At 51.4% G+C, this 26037-nt stretch overlaps 2 protein-coding genes and 1 pseudogene across 11 annotated transcripts in view; all 3 read right to left on the bottom strand.

Annotated features, from left to right (window-relative positions):
* Positions 1-10976, bottom strand: part of LOC120616031 (membrane-associated phosphatidylinositol transfer protein 2-like) — a 103299-nt gene extending 92323 nt beyond the window's left edge. The window contains exons 1-2 of one of the 3 annotated variants that reach the window (XM_039879305.1): positions 10907-10976; positions 10261-10422 (exon numbers count right to left, since the gene is read on the bottom strand). The gene's annotated coding sequence lies outside the window, so the exon portion shown is untranslated. Of the gene's footprint in view, positions 1-10260; positions 10610-10906 lie in introns of those variants that run through there. The other 2 variants (XM_039879304.1, XM_039879306.1) reach the window with 2 other exon arrangements.
* Positions 10977-12107: 1131 nt separating this feature from the next.
* Positions 12108-26037, bottom strand: part of MPHOSPH9 (M-phase phosphoprotein 9) — a 48181-nt gene continuing 34251 nt past the window's right edge. For 5 of the 8 annotated variants that reach the window (XM_039879290.1, XM_039879294.1, XM_039879296.1 and 2 more), the window contains 8 exons: positions 23159-23293; positions 22148-22323; positions 21193-21339; positions 20326-20443; positions 19461-19564; positions 18541-18770; positions 18192-18260; positions 12108-15696 (listed from right to left, as the gene is read on the bottom strand). In XM_039879290.1, the coding sequence (XP_039735224.1) occupies positions 15595-15696; positions 18192-18260; positions 18541-18770; positions 19461-19564; positions 20326-20443; positions 21193-21339; positions 22148-22323; positions 23159-23293 (1081 nt within the window). In that variant the 3' untranslated portion in view covers positions 12108-15594. Of the gene's footprint in view, positions 15697-18191; positions 18261-18540; positions 18771-19460; positions 19565-20325; positions 20444-21192; positions 21340-22147; positions 22324-23158; positions 23294-26037 lie in introns of those variants that run through there. The other 3 variants (XM_039879292.1, XM_039879293.1, XM_039879295.1) reach the window with 3 other exon arrangements.
* Positions 17167-17285, bottom strand: LOC120616156 (uncharacterized; annotated as a pseudogene).

Genomic DNA, 26037 nt, shown 5'->3' with positions numbered 1-26037 from the left:
GTCGCCCACGGGGCCCTGGACAGATGGGCTGGTTCCCTGTGGGCAAGTGCCAGCCAGCAAAAAGCACCCTGCCCTAGGGGCACAAATGTCCCTACACAGGAGAGCTCCTTCCTGAGGCCTCCAGAGGCCCCTCTTCGGCCTTGAAAGGAGGAAGCGTTCCTTCCCCAAGGGCGCCAGAGGACTAGGCTCCTATTTAAAAAAACCCATACACACACACTTTACATAATGCTTAGATTCCCAGGCGGGCTCTCGAAAGCCCGCTTCACTCCTGAATGGGTCCCCGTAGGGTGAGCTGTCTGAAACGGCAGTTTAGCCCGGCGCTTCGGAGCCGCCGGAATACCTGCACTTGAAGCCATTAGCCGTGTCCCTCGGGAGAGTGACTTTTCGCCTTTGGGTCTCAGTTTTCTCATCTGTGCGACCGGGTAACTGCAGGGGGCGGGTGAGGACCTGACACACAGGCCCCAAGAACTCAGTCACTCTCAGCCTGTCTTCCGAGTTAATCTGTAACCTCTGGCAGGGGCTGCAACCTACATTCCTCGTATGATTTAACTATATTGCAGCTGATTTTAAAAGGACGGAATATGCGACCCAAAAGCCAGCCAGCCACCCAGCCCCGAGTTAATCATTAAGCCCCTTAACTGGCGGGTACGGAATGTCTCCCACGGCTTCCCAAGCACCACTGCGCATGGAACTGGCCCGACCCGGGAAAGCTTCTCCCAAATCAGCTCACAGCTCTTGTGCGCATCGAAAGGTCCTCGGCCTCGTGAAGGCAAGTGACACCTGGCGAATTCCAGGCTGACTTGTGGCTCTGACTCAGCCACCCATGTCATCCTCCTGGCTGCGATTTCCTGGAGCACCAAGGAAGGGACCCAGGGACAGTGTTTCAGGAGGCCCTGTGTCCTGGATGCTGCGGGCTGGGAGTCAGTGAGCACTCATAAGGCCACCCAGAGGCGGGACACACCCACCGCCCTCTCCCAGAGCTGGCTCTGGAACCTCTTGGTCGGGGGGAAAACTCCTGGCAAGGGGAAGTCACAAGGAAGCCCCGGGTGGGAGGAAGGCCAGGTGCCACCAACGCTCACACCTGTGCCAATACACGCCGGGCGACTGACAGTTCACGTAACCACCCTCCTATCCAGCCTTCGCTGCACCCACGCGCCATCCCCAGAAGCGAGCGTCGCCGCCCCGTTAGATGCAGAAACCAAGGCACAGAGAGAAATCCAGGGCCTCTCAGCTCAGAGACGGCACCACTCGCGCCTCCGGACCCCGGGCCCTCTCAGCCCAGTTGGCTGTCATCGTCCCCGACCCAGACGCAAGCCAAAGTCCACGTCTTGCCGGCCCGGAAACAACCCAAATGCCCATCGACAGATGAACAGATAAACAAAGTGTGTGTATACATACAGTGGAGTATTATTACTCAGCCTTAAACAGTTAGGAAATCTGACATATGCTGCAACTTGGATGAATCTTGAGGACATTATGCTCAATGAAATAAGCCAGTCACAGAAAGGACACATGCTGTGTGACTCCACTTACATGAGGGACCCGGAGGAGTCGGATTCAGAGAGACGGAAAGTGACATGGTGGTGGCGAAAGGCTGCGGGGAGGAGGATGCGGGAGTGCAGGGGTAGGCTGGTCAATGGGGACAGAGTTTCTGTTGGGGAAGATGAAAAAGTCCTGGAGGTGGGGGGTGGTGACGGCTGCACGTCCACGTGACTGTGCTTTAAAATGGCGCAGATGGTCAAGTTCACGTTACGTGCGTGTGGCCGCGCACACAGACAGGAACGAAGTTCTGGCCCGTGCTACGGCGCGGACAAACCTCGAGCATCGTACTGTCACGCGAAAGCAGCCAGACACAAAAGGCATACATGTCGTACGATCCCATTTATGTGAAAAGATCCAGAACAGGTAACTCTACAGAGGCGCAAAGCAGATCAGTGGTTGCCAAGGCCTGGGAGGAGGGGAAGTGGGGGTGACTGCGGACGGGCGCGAGTTCCCCTTCTGGGGTGGCGAGAATGTTCTGGAACTAGGCAGAGGTGGCCACGGCTGCACAGCATGGGGAACGTGCTAAATGCCGCTGGACAGTACACTTGAGAAATGGTTAATTTTACGTTATGCGAACATCACTTCGATTTAAAGAAAGGAAAGGAAATCCCGCGTTCTCGGGCCCGCTCTCCTCCCGCGTCCAGTCTCGGCGATGCCCCCTCCTCCCGCCGGCCTCCGTGCATGCCGGAACCTGCGTCTTCCCCCTGCACCCGAGGCCCGAGCATCGCCAGCGGCATGGGAGCCTCCTGAGGTACAGCACGCACTGGCTAGGATCCCAGGAGAAGCGGGAGGAAACTGGCAAGGAGCCACCTGGGAGGGCGGGCCACGGTCTGGCCTAGACACCTGGGCCTCGGAGCCACAGCAAAAGGACCACCGTCCAGGTGTGGCTCACACAGGGTCAGGGCTCCAGGGATGTGCCTCCATCCGCAGCAAGGACCCAAGTCGAACGTTCTGGGCACCTGCCTCGAGGTGGCTGGGAAAAGCAGACCTTACACGTCTCGCTGAAGGAACCCCGATCTGAGGCTCCCACAGGGGCCCACCCGTGTCACCCAATCGTCTCAGCCTGGCGGCCACAGGCCCCGCACCTCAGCCAGATCAGAGAAGCCTGGGACGCGAAGGCAGGTGGACACCTGCGGTGTTGGCCTCCTCGACCCCTACCTGGCTTCCTGCCACGCTCCTGACGAGGCCGTTTGGGTCCCTGCTCCCTCTCTAATGAGCCGAAAGCCAGGAAAAGGGCAGAAGCAGGACAGGGAGAGGGAAAGACGCAGACCAAGCTGACCGGGCCGAGGGAGAACCAAGCAGACCAGCCCCGGCTCACGCTGAACTGAGCCCCTTTTGAAAAAATCACCTGCGTCCCCCGCCTCACCTGCCTCCCCGGGACTTCAGTCACACAGCCGGCCGGCCGCCGGGCCGCACACAGCGTCTCTAACCTCAGCCTCCAGGTGTGGCCGGAGGAGTCAACAACAGGATCCGGATCAGGCCTCAAGATCACGCAGGGCAGACCTCGCAGCCCTGCCTTTCCGCTTCAGATCGCTGTGAAAGCGAGTCGGAAGCCTCCTGCTGCGGGTGGGTCTTGCCTTCGATTTGCAAGATAAAACGCAACACCTGTGAAGCGCACGCAGTTAGACGAGGCGTGCCCGTGCAGGGCCGCGATGCCCCAGGACGCAGTCCCGGCTGCGCGACCTGCTCTCCGCCCATGGAGCCCGTTGGCCTCCCTGGAAAGCAAAAGCTACGAGAACAGGCAGATGTGGAATTGTCTTCCCTTCTGGGGAAAAAAAAAAGAAAGAAAGAAACAAAAAAAAAACCCTAAACTGAAGAGTACCATGCGCCGTTCAGACTGAACGGATTGGGAAACACGGACGGGTTTGAAAAAGACAATGGCACAGCACAGGCGGGGTGACGGACGTGAGCGAACACGGACGTGACCGAACATGGATGTGACCGACCGGGGACCCGCGTCAGGCTGAGCCCCAGCCAGCAGTTCGCTTCCTGTGGGGCGGGCCCAGAGCAGGACCTCGCTGAGTTTACTGGCCCCGGGTGTGAAACAGGACCGGTAAAAGCACTGGGGCCAAATCACGACCTCCGCGAGCCTCGGTTTCCTCGTCGGCAAAGTGGACCCAGCAGCGTCTGTGTGCATCAAAGCGCCATGGGCAGAAGCTCTGTGTGCGATGCAGGGCGTGACGCGAACGGTGGGTAACAAGAAAGACCCCTCTGCCTCTGGACCTGCAGTCACCGCCACCCCGAACGATCATCGGGCCCTGAATCACCACGAGGCCACTTGTGCCAGGCTCCGGTGACTCAAAGACAAAGAAGCCAAGGTCCCCAGCGAGCGGAGCAGTCGGGCCAGGCCAGGGTCCCTATGGCTTGCAGAGGGAAGAGCTGCCTTCTCTTTGAGCAAGAATCTTCATAGCCAGAAAAGTCTAGAATCAAGGGGACCTGGTCAGGTGACATCGTTAGCTGAGACCCCCGGGCCGCCAGGACACACCTGTCCCGACTTTTACGAGCCGGCCTCCGGCTCATCGCCGTGTCCCTGGGTCTCATTCGGGCTGGACGCCCAGCCCTGAGCCCCTAAGGTTTCTAGGAAATGCAAAATCATTCCTCTCCCGGGAGAGGTCACACGCCCTTGGACTTGGTTTTTTCCAAGCCTCCTTCTGGCTCGCTTATTCCTAAGACTCTGAATTCCTTTCTCCCCACCTGCTGGAAAATCAGACAGAACGTTGCTCAGGAAAAGGGACTTTTAGCCAGGAGGGGGCAGGGAACAACACAGGTAAAGAGAAAAATGGGTGTAATCGGGGCTATCGGCCTCGGTACCCCAGGAGAGCAGGACAGACTGTGCTGGCCAGCAGCCATTACCGTGAACTCGCGATGCTACAGTGAGTCACCCAAGGCTGGGGACCAAAATAAAACCGGCCGGCGTTCTCCGTCTCGGCCCAGGCCGGGCGCTCAGCCGCATGCTAATGCCGGCATCTGGTACCCGAGGCCCCGGTGACTCCCCAGCGGCGAGTGCACGGGCCGCGTTGCACCCAAGTCTAAATTAATGAGTCCCTCTCCTCGCCAGGTTCATGCCAAGCGTCCTCCGGACCAATTAAAGAAGCCACTTCAGAGCTGTGCACCAACTGCATTGGAAAATGTCACACGCAGAGGGGAAAAATGAGGCCTCCGACTCTGCGCGTCTGACTGACGGCTCGGCAAGTGGCGGCGCTTCAGAACCCTCGCGGCTTTTGTTATTAACGGTGTTTAAGTGTCGGGTTCTTCAACACATCAAACGAATTTCCTTTCCCTGCGTAGATGCAGAGGACCACGGGGAAGGCTGCGGGCCTCCCACCTCCCAGATGGCTCAACCACAATAAACGTCTGGCCTGTCAGATGCACGACACTGATCAGCTAATTGAAATATGCTGCAAGGAGCAGACTCAAAATAAACGTGAAATCGTCGTTTCCCTGCGCCGTGGCCGCTGTGTCCGGCCATTCCCCGCCGACGGGATGTCCCCGCACGCGAGCCTGCCTCGCGTGTGGTGTTCAAAGGACTTAAATGCCTTTTGCCATCGTGATTGCCCGAGAGGGAAAAAGTCTGATTGCAGAAAATGTTTGGTTTTTCTCCCTCTTCTAAGGGAGCAGAAAAACGCAAGTAAAAAAGTCAACTCTTGCAAAGTGCCAAGAAAAGCGGTTAAGGGGCCCCTGGGCCTGACAGAGGAAGAGAAGGCACAGCTATGGCCAAGCCAGCCGTGACACCTTCCAGACCTGCCAGGAAGCCTCCTTCCTAGCCAGCCGGAGCTGGCGGAAGCTCTTCCCCGAAAAAACGGGAGTGGTCATCTATTTCTACCCCCACACGCCCCCATTCCCATCCCCCGCGCCTCCACACACTTTTCGAGGGGCTGCAGAGACAGCCGGGGGACAGCGGGCAGCACCCACCGAGCTGGCCTTTCTCCACCCGCCTCACCCAGGCCTCTGGTGCCCGGTGGGCTCTCCGGGGGGCCGGAGTCCTCAGTGGCCTGAGGCCAGGTGAGGCCAGCACGCTGCAGGCCCTGAACTTAGTCCCCACAGGGCGGCAGCGGGAAAGAGCTCACGCTCCGCGCCACGGCACAGCCTGTGAGTCAGCCAGACCCCCGGAGGCCTGGGCGAAGCTGCCAAAGGAGAAAATTCCATCCTCACTCAGAAACCACCTCTGCAGAGGGAAGCGGGGCCTCGCAGAGGAGGACGAGCCATGGTCCACATCGCCTCGGTACAGACTCCTCACAGGGCGCCCAAGGCAAGATGTTTGAGGGACGGTTCCCAGGAGCAAGAAGGCCAGGACTGGAGGCCCCAGGAAGCCGGGAATGTCTCCTTAAGAGATGGTTCTGGTGGGTGAAGGGCCAGCGCTGCCGGAGAGGCCGACTCGGGCTGCAGACGCTCAGGATGCAAGAACATGGGCAGCTCCCCGCTGAGACTTGTGGGAAGAAGAGATGGAGGAAGAGGGGGTGGGAGGACCGAGGGAGGGGGACCGCGGCCGGCGAGCTCTCCTTTCTCGGCTCCCGCAGGAGAATCTGCGGCCGCAGCCTCATTCGCCCAGTACTTACGGAGCATCGACGAGGTGCCCCGTTCTAGATGCCGGAGGTACCACGGGGGACACACACAGGGACAAAGGTGGCTGATGAGTTCCCTGCACCGGGGGAGCCACGAGGAGGAAAGACCCACCCACGAACGGGGCGAGAGCTCGGGAGTCAGAGTCGCACCTGGAACCCGCCAGGGGTGGTGCGGGGCTCAGCTCGGGCCTGGCCACCGGCGCACGCTCGAGCGAGTTATCGAACCTCTCTGAGCCTGTTTCCTCGTCCGTAAAATCAGCCAACAGTCCCTCCCGTGCCTCAGGAATGTCGTGGCGCCTGGGGACATCACGGCCATCGAGAGAGAACACTCTGTACATAGAGTCAGTCAATCCCCATTACTCAGACTCCAGATTTATGAATTCGCCGACTCGTTAAAACGATCCGTAACCCCAAACTCCATGCTCCTGGCGCTTCTGAGGTCACTTGAGAACACGCGCAGAGCGGAGCAAAATTCTGAGTGGCCCAGTGTCACGTTCCCAGCGGAGGTGGGACACGGTGACGCTCGGCCTTGCCTCCCTCATCACGGTCTGTTCAGTGCTATGGTTTTCACACTTCCGTGGTTTTGGGTGGTGATTTCGCCGTTTGAAACGGCCCCCCGCCAGGGTCGTGCTGCAGCTCAGTGTCCCTGAGCGCCGGGAGAGAACACGTGTGTCGGAGAAGCTTCGTTCGGGTGTGGGCTGAGGTCGACGTTAAGGAGCCAACGATATGTGTTAAACGCGGTGTCTTTACCCAGAAACACATAAGACGAGGTGACGCAGGGATCGGATGACAAGCATGTCGTGACCAGAGGCCCCCCTAGGGACCTCGCCCCGCCGTCACCCATACCGGAGCAACGGCTGGGGATCTGCTCATTCGGCGTCTGTGGCGCTTTGCGGAACCGCTGTGAGTGACAAGCCTGGCCTGTGTGCACACACGACGCGTGACCCTCGGGGGTCTTCGGCTCTGCAGGGCCATCTGCCCCTGCGGCTGCAAGCTGATGCGTCCGCACCTGCCCGGCAGCATCCCTCTAGATGGGAGTCGGCCTCAGGGTCTCTCTGCCTTTGTCCTGCACCCCGCACTCCTCCCCCTCTCCCCCATAGCAGGGGGAGGACCGCAGGGCGCGGGCACCGAGGCAGAGCTTTGTGACGGGCGCCAGCGTCCGGGGCGGCAAGGAGAGGGTGTGAAGCTGCCCTCGCCATGCTCTTCTGCAGGGCCGTTGCTTGGGTTCCGATCCGTGTTACTGGAACCCTGCCTGTGGGTTCATTTCCTCGCTGTCCTCCAGCAAGGCCGGTCATCATCACGAGTCACTTAAGTGAACGCCAGCTCTCCTTGCCAACATGCTCTTAATGTCTGCGGCCCTAAAGGTTTTGCGAGGGTTTTGTCATGGGGTTTGCCAGGCTGGAGGTGACGATTCAGTACCTCAAACCCATTTTACAGGAAAAAAAAGGGCCAGTGCACAGGGCTGCCGGCCGTCCTCAGCCCGAGCGAGCACTAAACGAGCATTCCAGGGACCTGGGTCCTAGGCGCAAGGAGCAAGCCACTTTTCTTCTGCTGGCCTCGGCTCCTCATCCTTCTCATCCCTAACAGGGTGCGGCCCTCCCAGCTCCAGTGTCCCCAGGCCCTCCATCAAGACTGGAGGGGATCTGAAAAAGACATCACCAGGCCCCCTACTTTATCCCACAGACCAATGCTCTCTTTTTGCCCCAAAAGACCTGCTCTGGTGGGGGGGGGCCTTTGCCATAACCCCAGATTTTACACTCTAAGTCCTGCGCCCTCCACAGGTGCTGAGGCTATCAAAACTCCGCCTACTCTTTAAGGCCTCTTCAAATCCCACCTCTTCCAGGAAGTCAACCCCGACTGCCTTTCCCAGAAAGAGTGTCTTTTCTTCTGAACTCTGCCTGCTGTTTAGGCAGCACTAACCACACGCACTGTGTCCCCTGTGGAGCACACCTCCTTCACCGCACTGTGCGTGCGGTGAAGTGCAGTGTTACTTACTGTATTCAGCTCACTTATCTGTCCGGTTTTCCAGAAACCTCTTGCGGTGACTTACAAAGAATGTAAGTAGATAGATCTACACGTAAGCACACACACCCACAGGCACAGACAGGAATGGAAAGTAGAAATAAGTATGCTGACCGTGAAGGTAGGGGAATACACCTGCTAGATGGAACAGCATGTGCACCGAGCTTCCTGGCAGCCGGGGAGAAAAGGGGACCGAAGCAGTCAGAAAAGACCATGGGGCAACAGGCATGGGAAGCAGAACTGGGCACGAACCCAGACAGCCTTTGGGCAAATCACATGACCTCCCCGTTTCTCAATCTCTATGTCTGGGGAAATAGGGGAAGAAAACTAACCTGCGGTGTGCACGGGAGAGGCCATGCACACAGTGTGTGTGCACAATGCACAAACAAGAAATGCTTTTCTTCCCCACTCTCCCTCTCATTATCAAAGGAGGAAGCAATCTAGTTTCCCGTGGGGGAGGCAAAGTTTGCCTGGCGCTACATTCTACAAGAAATTTTTCTGTAAGACGCCTTGAGTAGATGGGGCCAAGGCCCCAGGTTTTAAAGCAAACCAGGTAAGGATTTGCCATGGGTTTACTGGATGACATCTCAGAGACGTGGCATGCAAGCATGGGACCGCTCACTGTGGACCGGCCGCCTGGTATTGGGCTGCCCGCCTCTCCTGCCCATGGCTAAGGAAGCAGGGGTGAGATGGCTGTCATTCCCTCACAGGACACATGGCCCCCGGCGTCCTTCCCAAAAGCAGCAAAGCATGATCTCGAAGCAGCAGACATTTCCTCTTGTCATCTCTACAAAGAACTCCACATCCTCCATGACTGGCTCTTCTCGGAGGCCAAGGAGAAAGGGCTGAGCCGGATGGGATGGTGAGGAGCATCTGCCTGGCGTTAAAACAGGCCTCTAGATAAGGAGGGAGGAAAGGTGGGGCCCCCTGAGAATGGAGCGGCGCAAACTTGGGACCCACCTGGGCCGACCCTCCCACCGTTTATCCGACAGACACATAGCTCCCTGAGCACCTGCCAGTCACCAAGATACACAGCAATGTGACTCAGCACCGACTCCCCCAGGAGCCCAGCCTAGCGGGGAGGCCTCCGGAAACAGATAACTGCCATTCTGCGCGTGGAGTTGGGTCAGGGGGCTGGACTCTACCTGGGAGGCCAGCGAGGGCGGCCTGGGTCCCGATAAGGAAGAGTTGCTGGGGACAGAAGGCGGGCCCAGACCCCGAGGGCCTCCTAGGAGCAGAGGGATTTTCTTTCAGATTCCATTAGGACCAACCAAGACCAAGAGAAACCAAGCGACTTAGTTAAGCTCGTACAGACCTTAGGGGACAGCCAGGCCCCCCGCGGTACAGGTCCCCACCTCCCGCCTCCCACGCAGAGCGGGTGGGGAGGGCATGGAGAGAGGGCCCACCCTACCCTCACTGCCAGAGGACCCAGAGGCTGTGCCGTCACCGCAGAGCATGTACTGTCCTCACCATTTGGCAAGTCGCTCCGAGAAAAACAGCCTTTCCTAACTCATTGTGTCCCTCTCCGCAAAGGGAGAGGGCTCGGAGCCTCTTCCCATCACAGAGGTCTCTTGACAGAACAACTTCACAGAGACGGCAGAGGTGGCAGAGGTGGCAGATCCGCTAGGGTCCCAGGGGGCTGGCCTGGGTGGGGACCAGGGCTGAGTGGAACCCCTGTCCTCCAGGAGCTCACAGTCCAGCGGGGGTGGTGAGCCAGGCACCAACGTCACCGTGGAAAATGCCAGCGGTGATGAGGGACCCGACAGACAGATACCGTGCAGTGAGGACACAGGGCGGTGATCAGTCCCGCTGGGGACCCGGGGGGTGGGGGGGGGTGCAGATGAGAACATTTTCTGCCTCCCCCCAAGGGGGGGTCTACCTACCAGCTCAGTGAGTGTCCCAGGTGGGGGTGGGAGAGAGATGGGTGAGGACTGAGAAAAGACACTCAAATGTGGTCTCTGAAGATGCTGAGGGGACCCGTGGGGGGGGGAGGGGGCAGGGGGCAGGCCCCAGGCTGGAGAACTGCCCAGCCCACACTCCAGAGGCAGGGAGAGGGGTGTAGGATGAAGAATCTAGAATTTCTGTGCAGAGGCGGTGAGTCTGTGGGAAGGGGACAGAAAGCTAGAGGACTTGCCTTGAAATGACATTCGTGGAGCGAGCACACTGGTGTTCACTTAGAATGTCCATCTGCAGTTTCTCGAGGGGGATTCGTGCCGCTCGTGGGGGAAGGGGACACCAAAGTTCCCCTCTTCCCCGGTGACCCCGAGCCTCGTAGAAAAGGATGGAGGGGGGTTGCCTGGAAGAGGAAGGTGCTGCTCTGAGGTGACAACAGGGAAGGGAGACTCAGGATGGAGACGGGCCCGCGGTTCCTCCAGCCCAGGGGACACCTGGGGCACCTTTCCCGTGGGAGGCCACACCCGGGCTTGGGCCCGGGACGCCCGCGCCGCCGCGGCCGGGGCTGGGGGGCCGCCCGGCTGGAGGCGGAGGGCCGCGGGCTGGGCAGGGGCTTGTGCCCCGGCCCTGTCCTCAGGAGCGCGCGGCGGGCCCAGCCCTGCGCACACACCTGCCCCTCGACCGCGGCGACACTCGTCCCGTACGCCCCCGTCGCGACCGGCGGAAATTCGAAAAATCGCATTTGGGGCCCCAGTCCGGAGGGCCGGCGACACCCCGGGGCCGAGCTCGGGGCGGTTTCCCGGGCCCGGGTCGCGCGCGTCCCCCTCCCCCCCGCGGGGCCCGGCGCCGGGGGACAGGGGGGGCCGCCCGGGCCGCGACGCACTCACCCGCTCGGCGCGGCCGCCGCTCCGTCCTCCGCGGCCGCTGGGCCGCCCCACGCCGCCGGGGAGGCCGGCTGCGCCCCGAGGCTCCGCGCGCGCCGCCGCCGCCCGCGGGCCCCGCGAGCATAACCCCGGGCCGTCGGCGGGCGCGCTCGGGGCGCGGGGCGCGGGGCGCGGGCCCTGGACCGCTCTCCGCCGCGCCGCCTCGCTCCCCGCGCGCCCCAGCGGCCGCCGCTGCCCGCGCGCGCCGGGCGGGGTGCGCCTCCGCCGGAAGAGCCGGCCGCGCGGGGCCCCGGGCCCCCTCCGCACCCCCGCGCGCGGCGAGGCCGGCCCGGTGCGCGGGGGGAGGGGGCGAGCATCCCCGCCGGCGCTGCCAGGCCCGCCGAGCTCCCGACTAAAAAGCGGGGTTCTTGGGGAGTCAGAGGACGAATCTAGGGGCAGACGTCGTGAGGCCTCTGAATGTCGCCGGCTAGCCAGACCCGGGCCCGAACCCCGACGCGGGGCCAGACTCCAGGTTCGTAGGAGCCGGCGTCAGACACGCTCGGCCCTCGGGAGGAACTGGAAGTGGATCAGAACACCTTCGTGTCCCTTCCCGATGGGACCCGCCAGGTGGAAAACGAAAGGACCAAGGGGGTCCTGGGTGACATTCAAAAGAAAACGTGGTGTGTACTGAGGTTGAGCGAGGCTGGACTTGCTTGCCCAGAGCTGAAGTGATGGAATGAGACAGGGCACCCGGTAGCTGACCGCGCCAGAGTGTCACCCTACGTGGTTGAGGACACGGGCGTGCCTTCTCCGGGAAGGGCCATGCAGACCAAAACAAAAGCAGCCCCAGGTGAGCTCAGCTGAAGCCAGGAGGGCAAAGCCACCATGGAAATTGGGATCTGCTTGGGTTCCTGTCAGACCTGGAGACAGTGGCCTCAAAACACCGGTCCGATCACAGAGACAAGTGGAGGTGTCCCCTCAAAGAGTAAACCCTCAGCCCCTTCCCGCCACCAAGAGGGGCCCTAAGACCCACTGAAGAAAGATTTGCACAACAAACACATCTGGAGCGAGGCCCCTGCCCATCGGCCCGCTGGAACTGGGCCCCTGGACGACACCGCTGCAAGCCCGTGATGGCTGCAACCGAACCGTCAGTAACTCAAGGACTCAACACCGCTGAAAACCAGATGCCCCGGTCAGCCGGTGCGAATAAATACACGAACACCGCTCATCTCCACAGACGTTTATTGACTGCCTGTTTGCAGGAATGAAGAGAGGGTCCCTGCTCTCACGGAGCTTACAGTGCCATTGCTCCAACACTGGACGAGATTTAATGACCGCGACAAGCACGTGGCTCTTTGTCTGACCATCGACAGCACGGCACAAAGCCAGTCTCTCACGTTACACGTCGCTGCTACACACTGTGAATAAAAGTTATCTCTGAAGTCTGTAGTCAGCGAGAGGTACATAAGGTTCAGCAAACGCAAATGTATGGCTCAATTCCTCGTATTTGAGAGGGGTCTGTTGAAATAAAACACAAATCTGAAGGAAAAAGCTTAACACAGGTCCTAAGAATACTGGTGCAGCTTAATACGTTATCGAACTGCCACAGAACCCCAGGCAGGGCAGGAAATTATGTCCTGCAAAATTTGTGCAATGTAATTGGTTCAATCAGATCCTACGAATCTCATAACCGTACAGTCACTCATGATGGGTAAATGTGATTTACCTCTATGATTCCTAGACTGTGGGTATGCATTCATTTTTTTTAAAGCTTCTTAGAGACTCATGGCACAAGTTGCACATTAAAATTTAGTGAAAACTGCTCCTGTGATATCTAAAACTTAAAGCGACGAAGATGTCATAATTTTACTACATATATTAGCGCAGAGCAGAATTCAAACAGTATTCAGCAAAGCACCTGGCTTTTCTAAGTTAAAAGGAGGTACACATCTTGGTGGTTACCAAACTCTAAAAACGAGTCATAATCCTCAGTACGGACCCAACACCCAGTGGCAGGCTGCACGTCCGGTCCCGCTTCACGGCCCACCGCCGCCTTTAGCTGGATGAAACTCCTGAAGGAGCAATCATGGTGATTACACCGGCAATAGTTTGTTCTTGCAGTAGCTTACATCAATATCAAATAACCCCAAAATCACCTGCTTAAGATCAGAGTGCTAGAACTTATACTCAACAGGTTATCAAATTTTTTTTTTTTTTAGTCATTAAAAAATTCACACCAGAGGAAAGCTCATTTAAACTCCAAGAAAGCTCATTTTTGGCAAAGGGGTGGAGAGACTATCTTGGGCCACCTGACAGAAATGTCAACCAACCCGAGGTACTTTTTAAGTCAATTGCTTGGGACATAATCTACTTTTCTATTAAAAAAAAAAAAATGCAAAATCGCTATTTCACAAGCCTATTTAACTTGGGATGAAACTGAAATGTACTATTTATTGAAAATTTACGAAGCACCAGGCACTTTACATGATCTCCCTGAATAGAAGTTTCTTATGGGTTCATTCCACCACTCAGGCTGAGGAAGGCAGGCGGTGGCCAGGACGTGACCCAGGTCCCCAGACTCCCATCCCCAGCCACACAGTCCCAGGTCTGCCTGTTGTTTCATTTGGAACGTTTATGTTAGGCTGTAAATCCTGGCTCCTGAAGGACTTGTCCCCACCTCAGGCAGCTCAGTAAGGGAGAGAAGGGGGCAGAATGGGGTGCAGAGAGTTAATATTTGCATTTAAAAAGGCACTTCCCCGAAGTGGAAGATTCACTTAGGCTTTTTACTTGGCTGCAGCTCTCGGCTCCAGCAGGCTACAAACATAGTTCACTTCCCAGGGTCAGTAGCTGCTTCCCAAGATTGCCGCCTTTCCTGCCTTCAGGGCGAGTGGTGTTTCAGCGGAGTGTCCGCTAAGTTAACCACCACCAAAGAGAATGATGGCTGAAAGGGTTCTCCTTGGTTTCTCTCTTCACAGCTACAAAGCAAAAAATAAAATTTTTTTAAAAAAATAAGTGACTGATACTTCCAACCTGTTGCATACTCCAAAAATCAAAGCGCAGGTTTTCTGAGAAAGCACAGACACAGATGTTTTGATGCGCTAAATGCCTTTCTTGGAATAAGCCAATAGAGACTACCGGGCAGATAACTCCTTGACAAGATAAAACTATAATCTCTTCTGAAATGGCAGTTTCTTTATTCTTAAGAATGTTGCAGACTTTACAATAAAAGTAAGGAACAATGAAATAGCCTGATAATGTTCAGGTTAGTTTTTAATGCGCTGGAACCCATTAAAGGGCATATCACCGTAAAGTCAATCCCTTGATTAGGCCTGTAGTGGAGCTTGGTTAAAACAAACCTTTTCTTTAGCATAACTAGGAGATTTAAAAAAAAAAAAAAAATAGAGTAAAGGCACTTGATTCCGGTGAGTGCAGTTCTGTGCTGGCAGCGAGAGGCAGCTGCCAGAGGCCCCTCCCTGCTGTGACCCCGGCTGAGAGGGAGCGTGGCTGCGGGTGCCAGGCCTGCAGCTGGCCAGGGGAAGCCCTGGTGAAGGGTGCTCGAAGGCACCCAAGTCCCCGCACGGAGTAACACACCCGCTGGAGCTCCTGGTCAGAGCACGGCCCCCACCCAAGTGCCACTCCGAGGGCCAGGAGGCGCTTACTGCCCAGGCAGGGAGCTAGAGCCCCCAGCAAGACCAAGCTCAAGGCCGTGAGACCTAGACACAGTCCCTTCCGTTAACAAGCAGAGGAGGGAGCTCTGGCCTTAACCGGTTCTTACAGCCCCTACTGCGGGAGCACTTGTCTTTCTTTTTTGGCAGCGGTGGAGGGGTTAAGTGTCTGCACGGTGACTCTGAGAGCCGAAGCCACCAGCACTGAGGAGGGCAGAGCTGCTCCTATAACCTCACTGGGCGGTGAGCTGCACGTCCTCAGCTCTCTCTATCGATTTATGGTCGAGGGTGGGACACGAGTTATATTCCGAATGAGGAGCAGAAAGCTGCGGCTCTCCAACTGTTTAACGTTTTCCTGAAAAGTACTATATATGACCGAATTAGAAAATTACATCTCTCTCATTTTTCTTTCCTCACAAATAGTAGAGATTAAGGGAAATAAAATGAGTTATTCATGTAGTTTTCAAAGCTTTCCAGTATTCCATTATTTCCAATACTTCCATTATTATTAATCTAATATTCACTCTAAGACAAATGTTTCAAACAGGAATTGCATTATCTCTTTCAAAAAACCTCAAAACAACTAAAGCCCACAGTATCCTATAATTGTTTTTTGCATTCAGCATGTATTAGTCTATCATTAGGAATGCTATTCTTAAGCATTTATTTAAAAAGAAAAAAACATATTCACAACGTCTAATAAGTTTACAAAACTGGTGTGCAAATTGTAAAAGGATAACACTATTTGTTTAGAAACAAGCTGCCTCCCCAATTACATTTCCTTATCCGTGATATAAATTGGAGACATATACTATTTAAAAATAATACTTTTTAAATAGTAAAATATACAAGAGATTCCTGAGCATAACAAAAATATCTTGAAAATATGTGGCCATCTGAAGTATAAAATAGCAAGTTAAAGAATTGCATGATTGTAAAACTACAGTTTGAAGGCTTATAAACAGTACAAAATAGTTTGCCTTTTCTGAGTGCATAATTATACAGTAGTGCAAACAAAAACGTCTCAAAATTTAATAGCTACAAATCTCAAAGATTTGCAGAGGTGCGCAAGACATGGAATTTCTTTAACGTCATGCGGACTGAGCCCAGTTCTCGGTTAACCCTTTCCAGACGGTCCTCCAAGGCCTCCTAGGTGAAAATAACGGGAAAAGCTTAATTAGAGTTCGAGTCTACATCAAGTTCACTGTTCTATCATTACCACCAACTGACCTTTCTTTTAGCAAAAGAACAAGAATAAACATTAAAATCAGATGTTTTGCTTTTTACAGAAACCATCTTTATATTATTTCTTTTAAACTGAACAGTGTAAATCAACTTTTCAACCAGTCCGAATACTTGCTGTACTTTAAAATATCCTCGACGTCTTTGGTGCGTTGAGAATGGAAATTCCGGCAATAGCGACACAACTGGCCGGGAGGAGATGACCCTTTAACCGCTCTGAACTGAAGACAGTCCAGGAGGAACGAGGCCGTGCCGCACGCATCTCACCAGAGCTGGCTGACAGACCTGACCGGAGCCCACCCCGCCGCCACGTATATCAAGCAACTTTCTTCTGACGAAAACGTCTAAGTTAAAAAGAACACCATTTGGAGAAGAGTCTTCTAAGGAACAAGGGATTTCACAGTGAATCAATGCAACAACTGCTATTTTTAAATCAATAGCACTCCTGTGAAATAACTGGTTCCTGGAATATATATTTATTATTTTAGATACTTTATTCAGTATTAGCTCCAATGGTATCCTGAAATAAAACATTAAATTTTTCTCTTTAATAACGTTAATTATAAAAGGATGACACCTTCATTATAGAATATTTAGAAGACATGAGCAGAAAGTCACAAGCACTGTTCCTCTTTCCTGGTTTTTTTGTGTGTGTAGATATGCTCATCATTTTTAAGAAAAAAAAAAAACAGAATCAAACATCCAATTCAAAATGTTTTTTAACTGAACCCATCTTGTTTATAGATTATCTTTCTACATCATTTAATGTGCAATATTCATCGGACGTACACTTAACCAAGAATCTTCTAGTAGAAATTCAGGTTGCTACTAATTTTAGATATCATAAACAATGCTGCAGTAAATATTCCTAAACACATCTCCTTGCACATATCTGTGCGTAATGCCTTAGGAATCATTCCCAGAAGGACAAACGCTAGGTCCGAAGGAACGCAAACTGTGAGAGCTTTGGCTACATGTCAAGCTGGAAAGTGCGTGACGATTCCTCCTTCCACCTGCAGGGCGTGAGAATAAGCATCTCCCCGTTTTAGGTACTGGAAAGTATTTTTTTTTAAATACCTTCCAACATCATAGTTTTTAAAAATGCTTTTGTTTAAAGGTATATTGTTTTCTATTCACTATGAGACTGAACATTTTCATCTTGTTTGCCTGATTTAGCTTTTTCACATCTGAAGCATACAAAAGCATGCTCAGCCCTTTTGCTGCCATTCTGTCTTCTTACTGGACTGAAAGAGCTTTAACATAGATGCACAGAAACCAGTACCCTTGAAGTCTTGTTCTAAGAGCTTATGATTATACAAAAAGATACAAATGTCTCAGAGATAGATTTATTTTTATTTTTTACTTTTTTTTTTTTAGCGCCTACAGCACCTGGTCTTCCTAGGTGGTCTCTCATCCAAGTACTAACCAGGCCTGACCCTGCTTAGCTTCCGAGGTCAGACGGGATCGGGCTTGTTCAGGGTGGCGTGGCTGTAGACTCAGATAGATTTAGAAGCAGAGTATCAATAGTGTTTCCTTCTGCCTTCCAAGTAAACTATTTTAAGAAGAGCTTCATGTGTTGAGTCTTATAAATTATTGAATAAAAATTTTCAGAATAACAAAAACAACAAGAAAACTTAAAGTTGGGAGAAAAGAGAAATTACAGGCCCTCGGACCCCAGCCCTAGAAAAAGACCTCTCCCGTTTTGTGTCTCTCTTTCCTTCTGGCATCACAGATCAATCTGAAAATGAACTTTTCCTAAAGTTAAGGCACTGGAGAAGCCAAAACATGCCGTTACATGAGACATATACTCGCTGTTATGTTTAAAATGTGACAGAAAGAACAGAGCTAAGCTGTCCCGTGGCTTCATGCATTTTAATTCTCTTTGAAAAGCAACTAAAAGAGACGCACGGGGCCATATCGCCTGCACCATCTCCTGCCCGACGACGGAGCCGGAGCCGTATCTTTCCCTTTCTTTGACGTCTACCGCTATTCCAGATGCAAAATGCAACTGTTCTACATTTACTAACTACAAAGGGATTCAGAAACAAATTACAGACTGGAGGGGGAAAAACACAAAATGGGAGATTTAATGTGAGAGCACTGGCTTAACAACATAAAATCTGTTAAAAGGCGTATTGCCATTTGCTCCCAAGTTAGTTTCTTGAAAATCATGGCACGAACACCATTTTCTTGAAGTATAAAGGCGAAATCAGTTTTTATTCCTGAAAGCTAGCATGCAGTGACAAAATATGATATAAGCACCAAATACTTCTTGTAAAAGCTAAGTTTTGACTGATTGCTTCGGTGTGCCTAAAAACTGTGATTTTAAAAAGTCATCTTGGATAAATGGGGCACTGCCTAGCATCAAGCCTCTAAAATAGATTCGAGCTAAGACATTTCACCTGATTTAATCTTGTCTGCAAAGTGATTCGTCCTCCAGTAGAAGGCATTCGACTTAGCGCTGCCTCAATCTGTTAACACAAAAACAGTTTAAATAAAAATAGAAGAACTCTAATTACTGGCAGCGAGGTTTATAATACAGAATGGAAAGAAAAGACTTCAGCCTAGTATTTTCTTGTCCATCCCGTCTTCCCATAAGTTCCCTCTGTCAGAATTGGTAACGACAGCTCGGCTCACGCACGCTGCTAGTGCAGCTTCGGTGTGAAATTTGCGGTAACTCCTTTCCGACGGCTCCTTAGACATAAGTGTCAAGTTTGGAAAAAGATCTACAAACTGTTTTGTTGTTTTTACCTGGTCTTTTTCTTTTGTAAGTTCATCAAAAAACCGTTCCGTTTCGGCTAGGGTCCTGATTTTGGCGGTATATTCAAAGTCGTGGCCGTGCTGTGCGCCCGGGGCAGGCTTCCACGGCTCATGGCTGGCGGGTCTCACAGAGAAGGTCTTCGCCCTGTTTGGCAACGGTTCGGGGGAGGAGTTATGATCAGCATGGACGTCGGTGGCTTTCTCTGAATATTTTTTTTCTGCTGGAGAGAAAAGAAATTTATTTCTTACCAATTTCTCTAATAGAGTGTCTATATACTAAACACAGTACCCAACTTCACTTTCTGGAAATAGCTGTGACATGGGCAAAACATGCAATGAAAACAGATACAATAATCGATCATATTTACGCAGTGACTTCTCCGCAGAATTTCTAAAAGCTCTGCCCTCAGTTCAACAACCTTCACGACTTCCTTAAATGAGCATATCAAACTTTCTACAAACTTAAACGAATTTTAAGTAAACGTAAAGCAAAAAAAAGAGTTTAAAAATGAAACATATTTATACCAACACTAAAGAGTTAAATTTTAGGGCCTACCCAAGTGATTTCATATGCATTATAACTTTATTCCAAACTGAAAGTATAAGTGAGAAAAAAGAAAAATATTACCCAAAACCTAAGTTGCATAAAATTTATAGAACAATGCAGAGAAAAACAGCAGCATGGCCCTGGTAGCCAAGGTCACCATTCCGGGACCTCCGTTTCCTAGCTGTTCAGTGAGGGTATCAACACCGACCACAACGTGAGCGTCGCGAACACGTATTTTTAGAAGCCTTTGGGTAGAAAAAATACTAAAGTATGGGATATTCTAAACTTAGGACCACGAAAATACACAAGACTCGCAAAATGAATAACTAAAAACCGTAACTAACAATTTTTTAGGAAAAGATACCTTCCGCATCATCTAGAGGGAGGAACTGGAGTTGTTTCCTTGGGTTGGCGCGTTGTAGCGTAGACACAGGAACAGTATCTAAATCATCCAAAAGTATATCAAATCTATTGAATGAAGCAAGTCACTTGTGAGAAAAAAAATGTTAACTGATTTTCCCTATCGCCACTAGAAAGACGAGCTGGCGCCCAGTGAACTCACACACTCACCTATTTTTTTTTTTTTAAGAAAGAAAGCTGGTCATATAATTTTCTAAAACTGAAATTTAAATTTTCTCACGTAAAATTAGAGCTTCATACAGGGACTTAAAGCGTCCACTGTGCAGAATCTCTTCAAGACCACCTCAGGGAGTATGTGGGGCGTTATCATCCCCATTTCACAAGAGGAAACTGAGGTTCGACGTGCTCAGTTTCTCCCAGAGCCCGAAGGGGCTGGGTGACCGGAGTCGGGAGTCTCCCCACGACAGCAGGCGGTGGCCGCGTGGCAGGACCACTGTCTCGGCAGCACGGCTAGACTTACGCTTCGTGCCGGGGCCGTCCCGGGACGGCCCACCTTCTTGTACAAATGGCTCAAAACTTTCCCTGTATCATAAACCTTTCCAGGAAAACAAAAAATTACCGTTCTACATCCGAAAACTGGAGGGGTTCTGAGATGGCATTTAAATTTAGTAGTAGCCAGTTTACATACTTAAAAACTATTTTCATGTATTACATACAGTATTTTTTAGTTTTTAGTATGGCCTCTATTTAAGTAATTTATATCCAGAGTTCCTGACAACTAAATAATTAGTGATGGCTAGAGGCATAGGTGACATTTTTTTAAAAACCAATAATATGTATATTTTATTCTACAGTTTTGGAGAACTTACCGACTCGGATTTTCATTTTTGCTAAGTAGATGACTGAATCCTGGAGACAAATTTTCTTTAGGGGACCGCTTTGGACTATAAGCCACAGTCACCGGTGTTAACATAATCTCTCTTTTTGCTACAGAAGAAAACAAAGAGGAAATATTCTTTTCCTTCTACATAATATACGTGTTCCATTAGCAGAACATATACTTTCTTTTCCGGTACTTTTTCCTAACTTTATAATAAATACAATTTCATTTAAACTTTTTGAAAGATAAATAAGAGTATAAAAAATAAAATAATTCCTAATCCTAACATCTAGAGGGACCCACTGTCAACATTTTAGTATATCAGACTAATTTCAGCGCTCTGACTCAAAACTGGTTTTTCAGGATTTGAGAAGTCGGCTGGAAACTGGCGAACATGCCCACAGCACAGTCATACAGGACCCTCCCAGCTGTCAGGAACACAAAAACTGAGGATACAGAAACCCGATGTTCGAACTTTGGATTTTAAGTTATGATCAAAACCATAACTGCCTAAGGAAAAGGTGACTACTGCTGAGTAACCCGAGGCAAACACACGAAAAGAAGCATCTTCTAACAGGCTAGCTTAATGTTTGAACTAACGTTTAATTACACAGTTGTCCACTGTCTCAGAAGCTGAAGCAATACTAGTTGCAGAAAACTGCTGGACACGCAAACTCAATAAACTGATCGTTTCTTCAGTTCTAATATCTGTGCAATCAGATGGTGCTATTATTTAAAAAGATCATATTTGGGGACCCTGTACTAGGTGCTAGTGGGCTGGGAGGGAGACGGAAAATGTCTGTGTGAGGCATGAATGTCACTCCTTGAGCCAAGAGATAAGACATCTAACTCTTACTTGGAGTGCTTGCTTTACGATTTGAAGGAGGTAGAGATGATGATCTCTGTGAAGCCGAATTAAATCTCTTTTGTCTTTGTTGGGCACATTTCTCTGGGGACCGACTTGCATTGACAGATGTCTCAGTTTGTCGAGGATTCACTAATTCTATGAGGCAAACATAAAAAAAAAAAAATCAAACGAGATAAACCTAGCTTCAATTACACGCCTTTATTAACAGATGGTTACAACAAGGAAGCAATTCTCCTCACCGTTTACGTTATAATGACTATTTGCAAATGTGCCATATTATAACGATAAAAAATGCTTGATGAAGAAAAATGCGGGAGTTTCTAATGCATTCATTTTGGTTCCCTGTTTACAACTGGCATTCAAGGCGATTTTTCAAGAGAGTTTATTTTGAGAAAGAAGGTCACTAATTTATTTCCTAGGAGATGGAGACTGCTTTGGAGATGCCACACCAGAGATGTTAACGGTGTCACTAGCAGCCCGCCCCAGGGAGCCGGGAGGGCACGAGGAGGAGATGCGAGCACCTGGACCTGTGAAAAAACGTATCAAGGATACTTCTCGCCCTAGGGATGGATGCTCAGTGACCAAGCAGGGGAGAGGGGAAATACTACGCCTTAGTTCACGAACACCAAATGTCTGTCATAACTTTTTGAGGTGACAAACTGAAATAAAAAGTTTGTAAATATCCTTAAGAATGTCACATAAATCTGTAATAACCACAATATAACGTGTAATTTGCTTTATATAAAAGGTATGTGTTATGCTATGATGTGATCAATTATTAACTAGGGGATGATTACCTATGAAATGGGGCTGAAGCAGCAGGAACAAACTTATTTCATTACCTGAGGAATATCATTTTAAAGAAGGTAATATAAGTCGTGGGAAAGGGGAAGGTATCTCTGCAATCCATATCTATATATCGAGTAAGGGATAAAGTACTTACTGTTTGAAGTGTCCTCTTTCTCTGTCTGTGTGCCCCAACTTTTAAACATTTTTTCTCCGTCGAGTTCTTTTAAAGCCCTCATGACGGGTGTTTCTGAAGTCTCTCTCTGTTTCTTTACCAGTGCGTTTGTCGGTGAACTTCCAGGTGCGGGATCCTTCTCCGGGGGAGAGCGGTACCTTGAAGAATAATTATAAGACACACGGTGCTGTGGACTGAACATCTGCGTCCCGCCTGCAAACTCAGACATCGAAGCCCCAGTCCTTGATGAGATGGTGTTCGGAGGTGGGGCCTTTGTGGGGTGACTGGGTTCAGACGAGATCAAGAGGGTGGAGCCCCCACGGTGGGATTAGTGCCCTGCTGAAAAGAGGAAGAGACCCGGGATCTCTCCGCAGCAGGCCCGAGAAAAGGCCACGTGAGGGCGTGGCCAGGAGAGGGCCTTGGCCAACACCCGACCGTGCCGGCTCCCTGACCTCGACTCAGCCTCTAGAACTGCGGGAAATGAACTGTTTAAGTCGCCCAGTCTACTAGCACGTGTCACAGCAGCCTGAATGAAGCCACGCAGTTCTCGGGGATTGCCGGGGGAATAACGTGAGCTGACTATTACACTCCGCAGTGAACGCGTATGCTTCACAATGGAAATAAATTAAAAGTGAACCTGCGCATGCTAGCCAGCGTTTCCCAGCCTTTTCACACACATACAGAAACGTCATCTTTACATACAGCGCCCTGGTGTAAACGGATATGGTCACTCGTGGGGGCTTGGGGCATCTGGAGGGGGAGAAGGTCGGCTTCTCGAAGCCCGTGTGTGGCACACCACTGGGCCAGGAACACGAGCCAGGAAGCTCTACACGGCCTACGAAAGTGAAGTCCCCTAAACTCAGGTCTTTAAAATTAGGATACTGCAGAAACAAGAAGCCGGTTCCTTATACCTTTCTGACCATTTAATGGCAATTGCGATCTCTAAAAAAACATAACGCTTCCTAAATAAAATTTCTGTGACAGTTATCTCACCCAGAAACACAGGTTTCCTCCAGCTGGTGACCCACTCTCCTGTCCTGGATGTCCAAAGGCTGGCCAGTGAAGATGGAGTACTCCGCTCCTGGTATCAGCCACTTCCTCCTGCTGACGTCCGAGGTTGCCAGCGTGCTGTGCGAGCGGGGACAGTTCGGAGGCGTTACGAGGTTTGGGCTTCAACTTAACTGAGCACGCGCTGAAAATGACCTGCTCTGAAACGCTTGTACATACGCACAGTAAATGAACACTGCATATCGCAATCTTACTTTAGATATATGAATGCTGTAGTACGGTCTTAAGATTAAACTGAATTGTTGTTTTACGTTTCTGTTTTACTTCTGATGCTCCCGAATCTCAGTCAAGATTCAGGTACTCACACATCCACAGCCCTGAACACCCCAACGCCCCGCTGGGGCACCTCACACCTGCCCCCCCACCACGGCTTAGGGCAGGAGCAAAAGAGCGCCTTCTGGCCCCCAGACCCGCACTGTTGACAGAACTTTCTGCCCAAACAGAAGCTATCTGGACAGCCCAATACAGCAGCCACATGTCACACACTGCCACTGAACCCCAGAAATATGCCTGCTGAGACTGAAGAACCAATTTTCAAATATGAGTTCATTTAAACAAGCGCATGGGGCGACAGGCACTACGGTAGTGAATGGCCTGTCCCAGACTCTGTCCCTCACCTCGTCCTTAGGCACACCCTGCTCGGCTGGGGCTCACAGGACCATGCCCCAGGCGGCTAGCAACTACAGCCGAGACCCCGGCTCACCTCCACAGCCACCCCGCCCTCACACTGGGCAGTGCCAGCGTCCACTCGTCAGAGCCAGCCTGGACCTCTCTCTAGTGACCTGACCCTTCCTCCTTGGTCGCCTCCCTCGAAGGACACTCACTGGGCTTTGTCGTGAGCAGGGCATGCACCGCTCAAGAAACTGGTACTCCAGATTCTTCGGGCACTGTGCTCACGCATGACCACAGCACGTGGTCCCCAAGGCCTGTGTGCCCCCCCCCCACTTTCCATGGATCACCCTCCTTTGCATTACCAGTTCCTCCTCTGCCCGCCTGGGTGTGCTCTCCCGGTGACGGGCACTCACCGCCCTGCCCCCTTCCCGGCCCACTGTCACACCTGACTGGCAGCGAAGCCCGAGCCTGGTGACCATAGCGACCTCACTCTTAGTGTCTCTACTCCTACAAATGAGCTCTGCTAAAAAAACAGTCACTCAGCCATGCAGATTGGGGTGTCACTGCAAAAGCAGGTGGACACCCAACACTGCTGGCAACACCCCTTCTGTACTCAGCAACTGACAACTCCTCGCTCTCCTCAAACCTCTCAGCCCAGACCTGACCTGACCTCAGGACACAGCCTCGCGATGCCCTCAGAGAGGGGACAGGAACCGAGCCCACCCCGCCCCCACCGCCGCTCCTTCCACAGCCAGCTCGCTAAGAGCTGCCTCTCTTAACCATCGTCATGTCAACCCCGTCACTCATTTCCCATTTTTAAGAAACATTTCAAACATTCTTAAGGAATTACAAAGAATACTAACCGAGCACTCACTCGTACTGTCTTAACATCTTGCCCTATTTGTTTCTCATCGGAAGACATAAAATTACGTTTTTTTTAATTACAAAAAGGGCACGACGTACACATCCTTTTAATGCTTTTCCTACTCATCGTCGCGGTTGAGGTTTATCCCTGTGAACACGTCGCGCGCCAGCGTGTCTGCCATCTCCCCACAGCATGCTGACAGCACACGGTCTCTATGCTCTGGCTGGGGACGTTTCGTTCTAACCCACCGCCCTTCAGCCGCGCTGCCGTGAACTGTGGGAGAATCTCTCAGGTCACTGTCTACCAGTGGACCGTGGACTCTGGGTGTGTGGTCTGCAGTGTCACTGAGGCTGCCAAATCGCTCTCCAGTCTGCAGTCCAACCGAGTTCGAGAGTTCCTGTTTCTTCACATCTTTGCCAAACTTACAATGATTCGATTCGAGTCTGGCATGTCTAATGACATGAGTGATCTCCCGCTACTGTTTTAATTTGCATGTTGATGATTACTAGTGAAATGAGCACCTTTTCATTTTTATTAGCCATTTAGGTTTCTTTGTCTGTGAACTGCCTGTTCACATTCTTCTATCACTTTTCTATTGAGGAAGTTGCCTTTTTCTTATCGATCGGTAGTTGTTCTTTATATTCCTTTATTGGTCCCTATTCACTGTAAAAGTAGGAGATGTTTCAAGCATGCACAGACTACAGATAAGACTCACACACCAACCATCCTGCTTTATAAAATCCTGATCCTTTGATATATATCCTTTGGATTTTTCAAGAGTGGAACACTACAGATGCAGCTGAGGTCCCCTGTGTACCTCTGCAATGTCATTCTCCCCCAAAGCTACCATTTATACTCAATTTATGCTGTGTTCCCTGCATCTTTTTATACTTTTACGACATCTGTATGAACCCATAAAACATGTAGAACCATGTCACATGCTGAAGTCAATATAAATAGTATCCTATTCCTCCTGCGCTTATTTTTTGTTGTTGCTCCATATCGTGTTTTTAAAATTAAACCATGCTGCCAGTCTAGTTCAGGGGTTGGCAAATTTTTCCTGTGAAGAGCCAGATAGTAAATATTTCAGGTTTTCTGCGCCGGACAGTCTGTCGCAGCTCTTCCACTTTGCCACTGCAGTGCAAGGCGGCTACAGACACTATGTGAATGGATAAGCTTGGCTGTGTCCCAATACAGCTTTATTTATGGACACCGAAATCTGAGTTTCATGTAATTTTCACATGTCATGAAATATTAAAAATTTTTTCAGACATTTAAAAACAAGTCTTGGCTCACGGGACTTACGAGAAGAGGCGGTAGGCTAGAC

Source organism: Pteropus medius, unplaced genomic scaffold (genome assembly GCF_902729225.1).
Source record: "Pteropus medius unplaced genomic scaffold, Ma_sr-lr_union100, whole genome shotgun sequence".
NCBI lineage: Eukaryota > Metazoa > Chordata > Mammalia > Chiroptera > Pteropodidae > Pteropus > Pteropus medius.
Note: the sequence above shows the minus strand (reverse complement) of the source record. Positions and strands in the feature narration are given on the sequence as shown.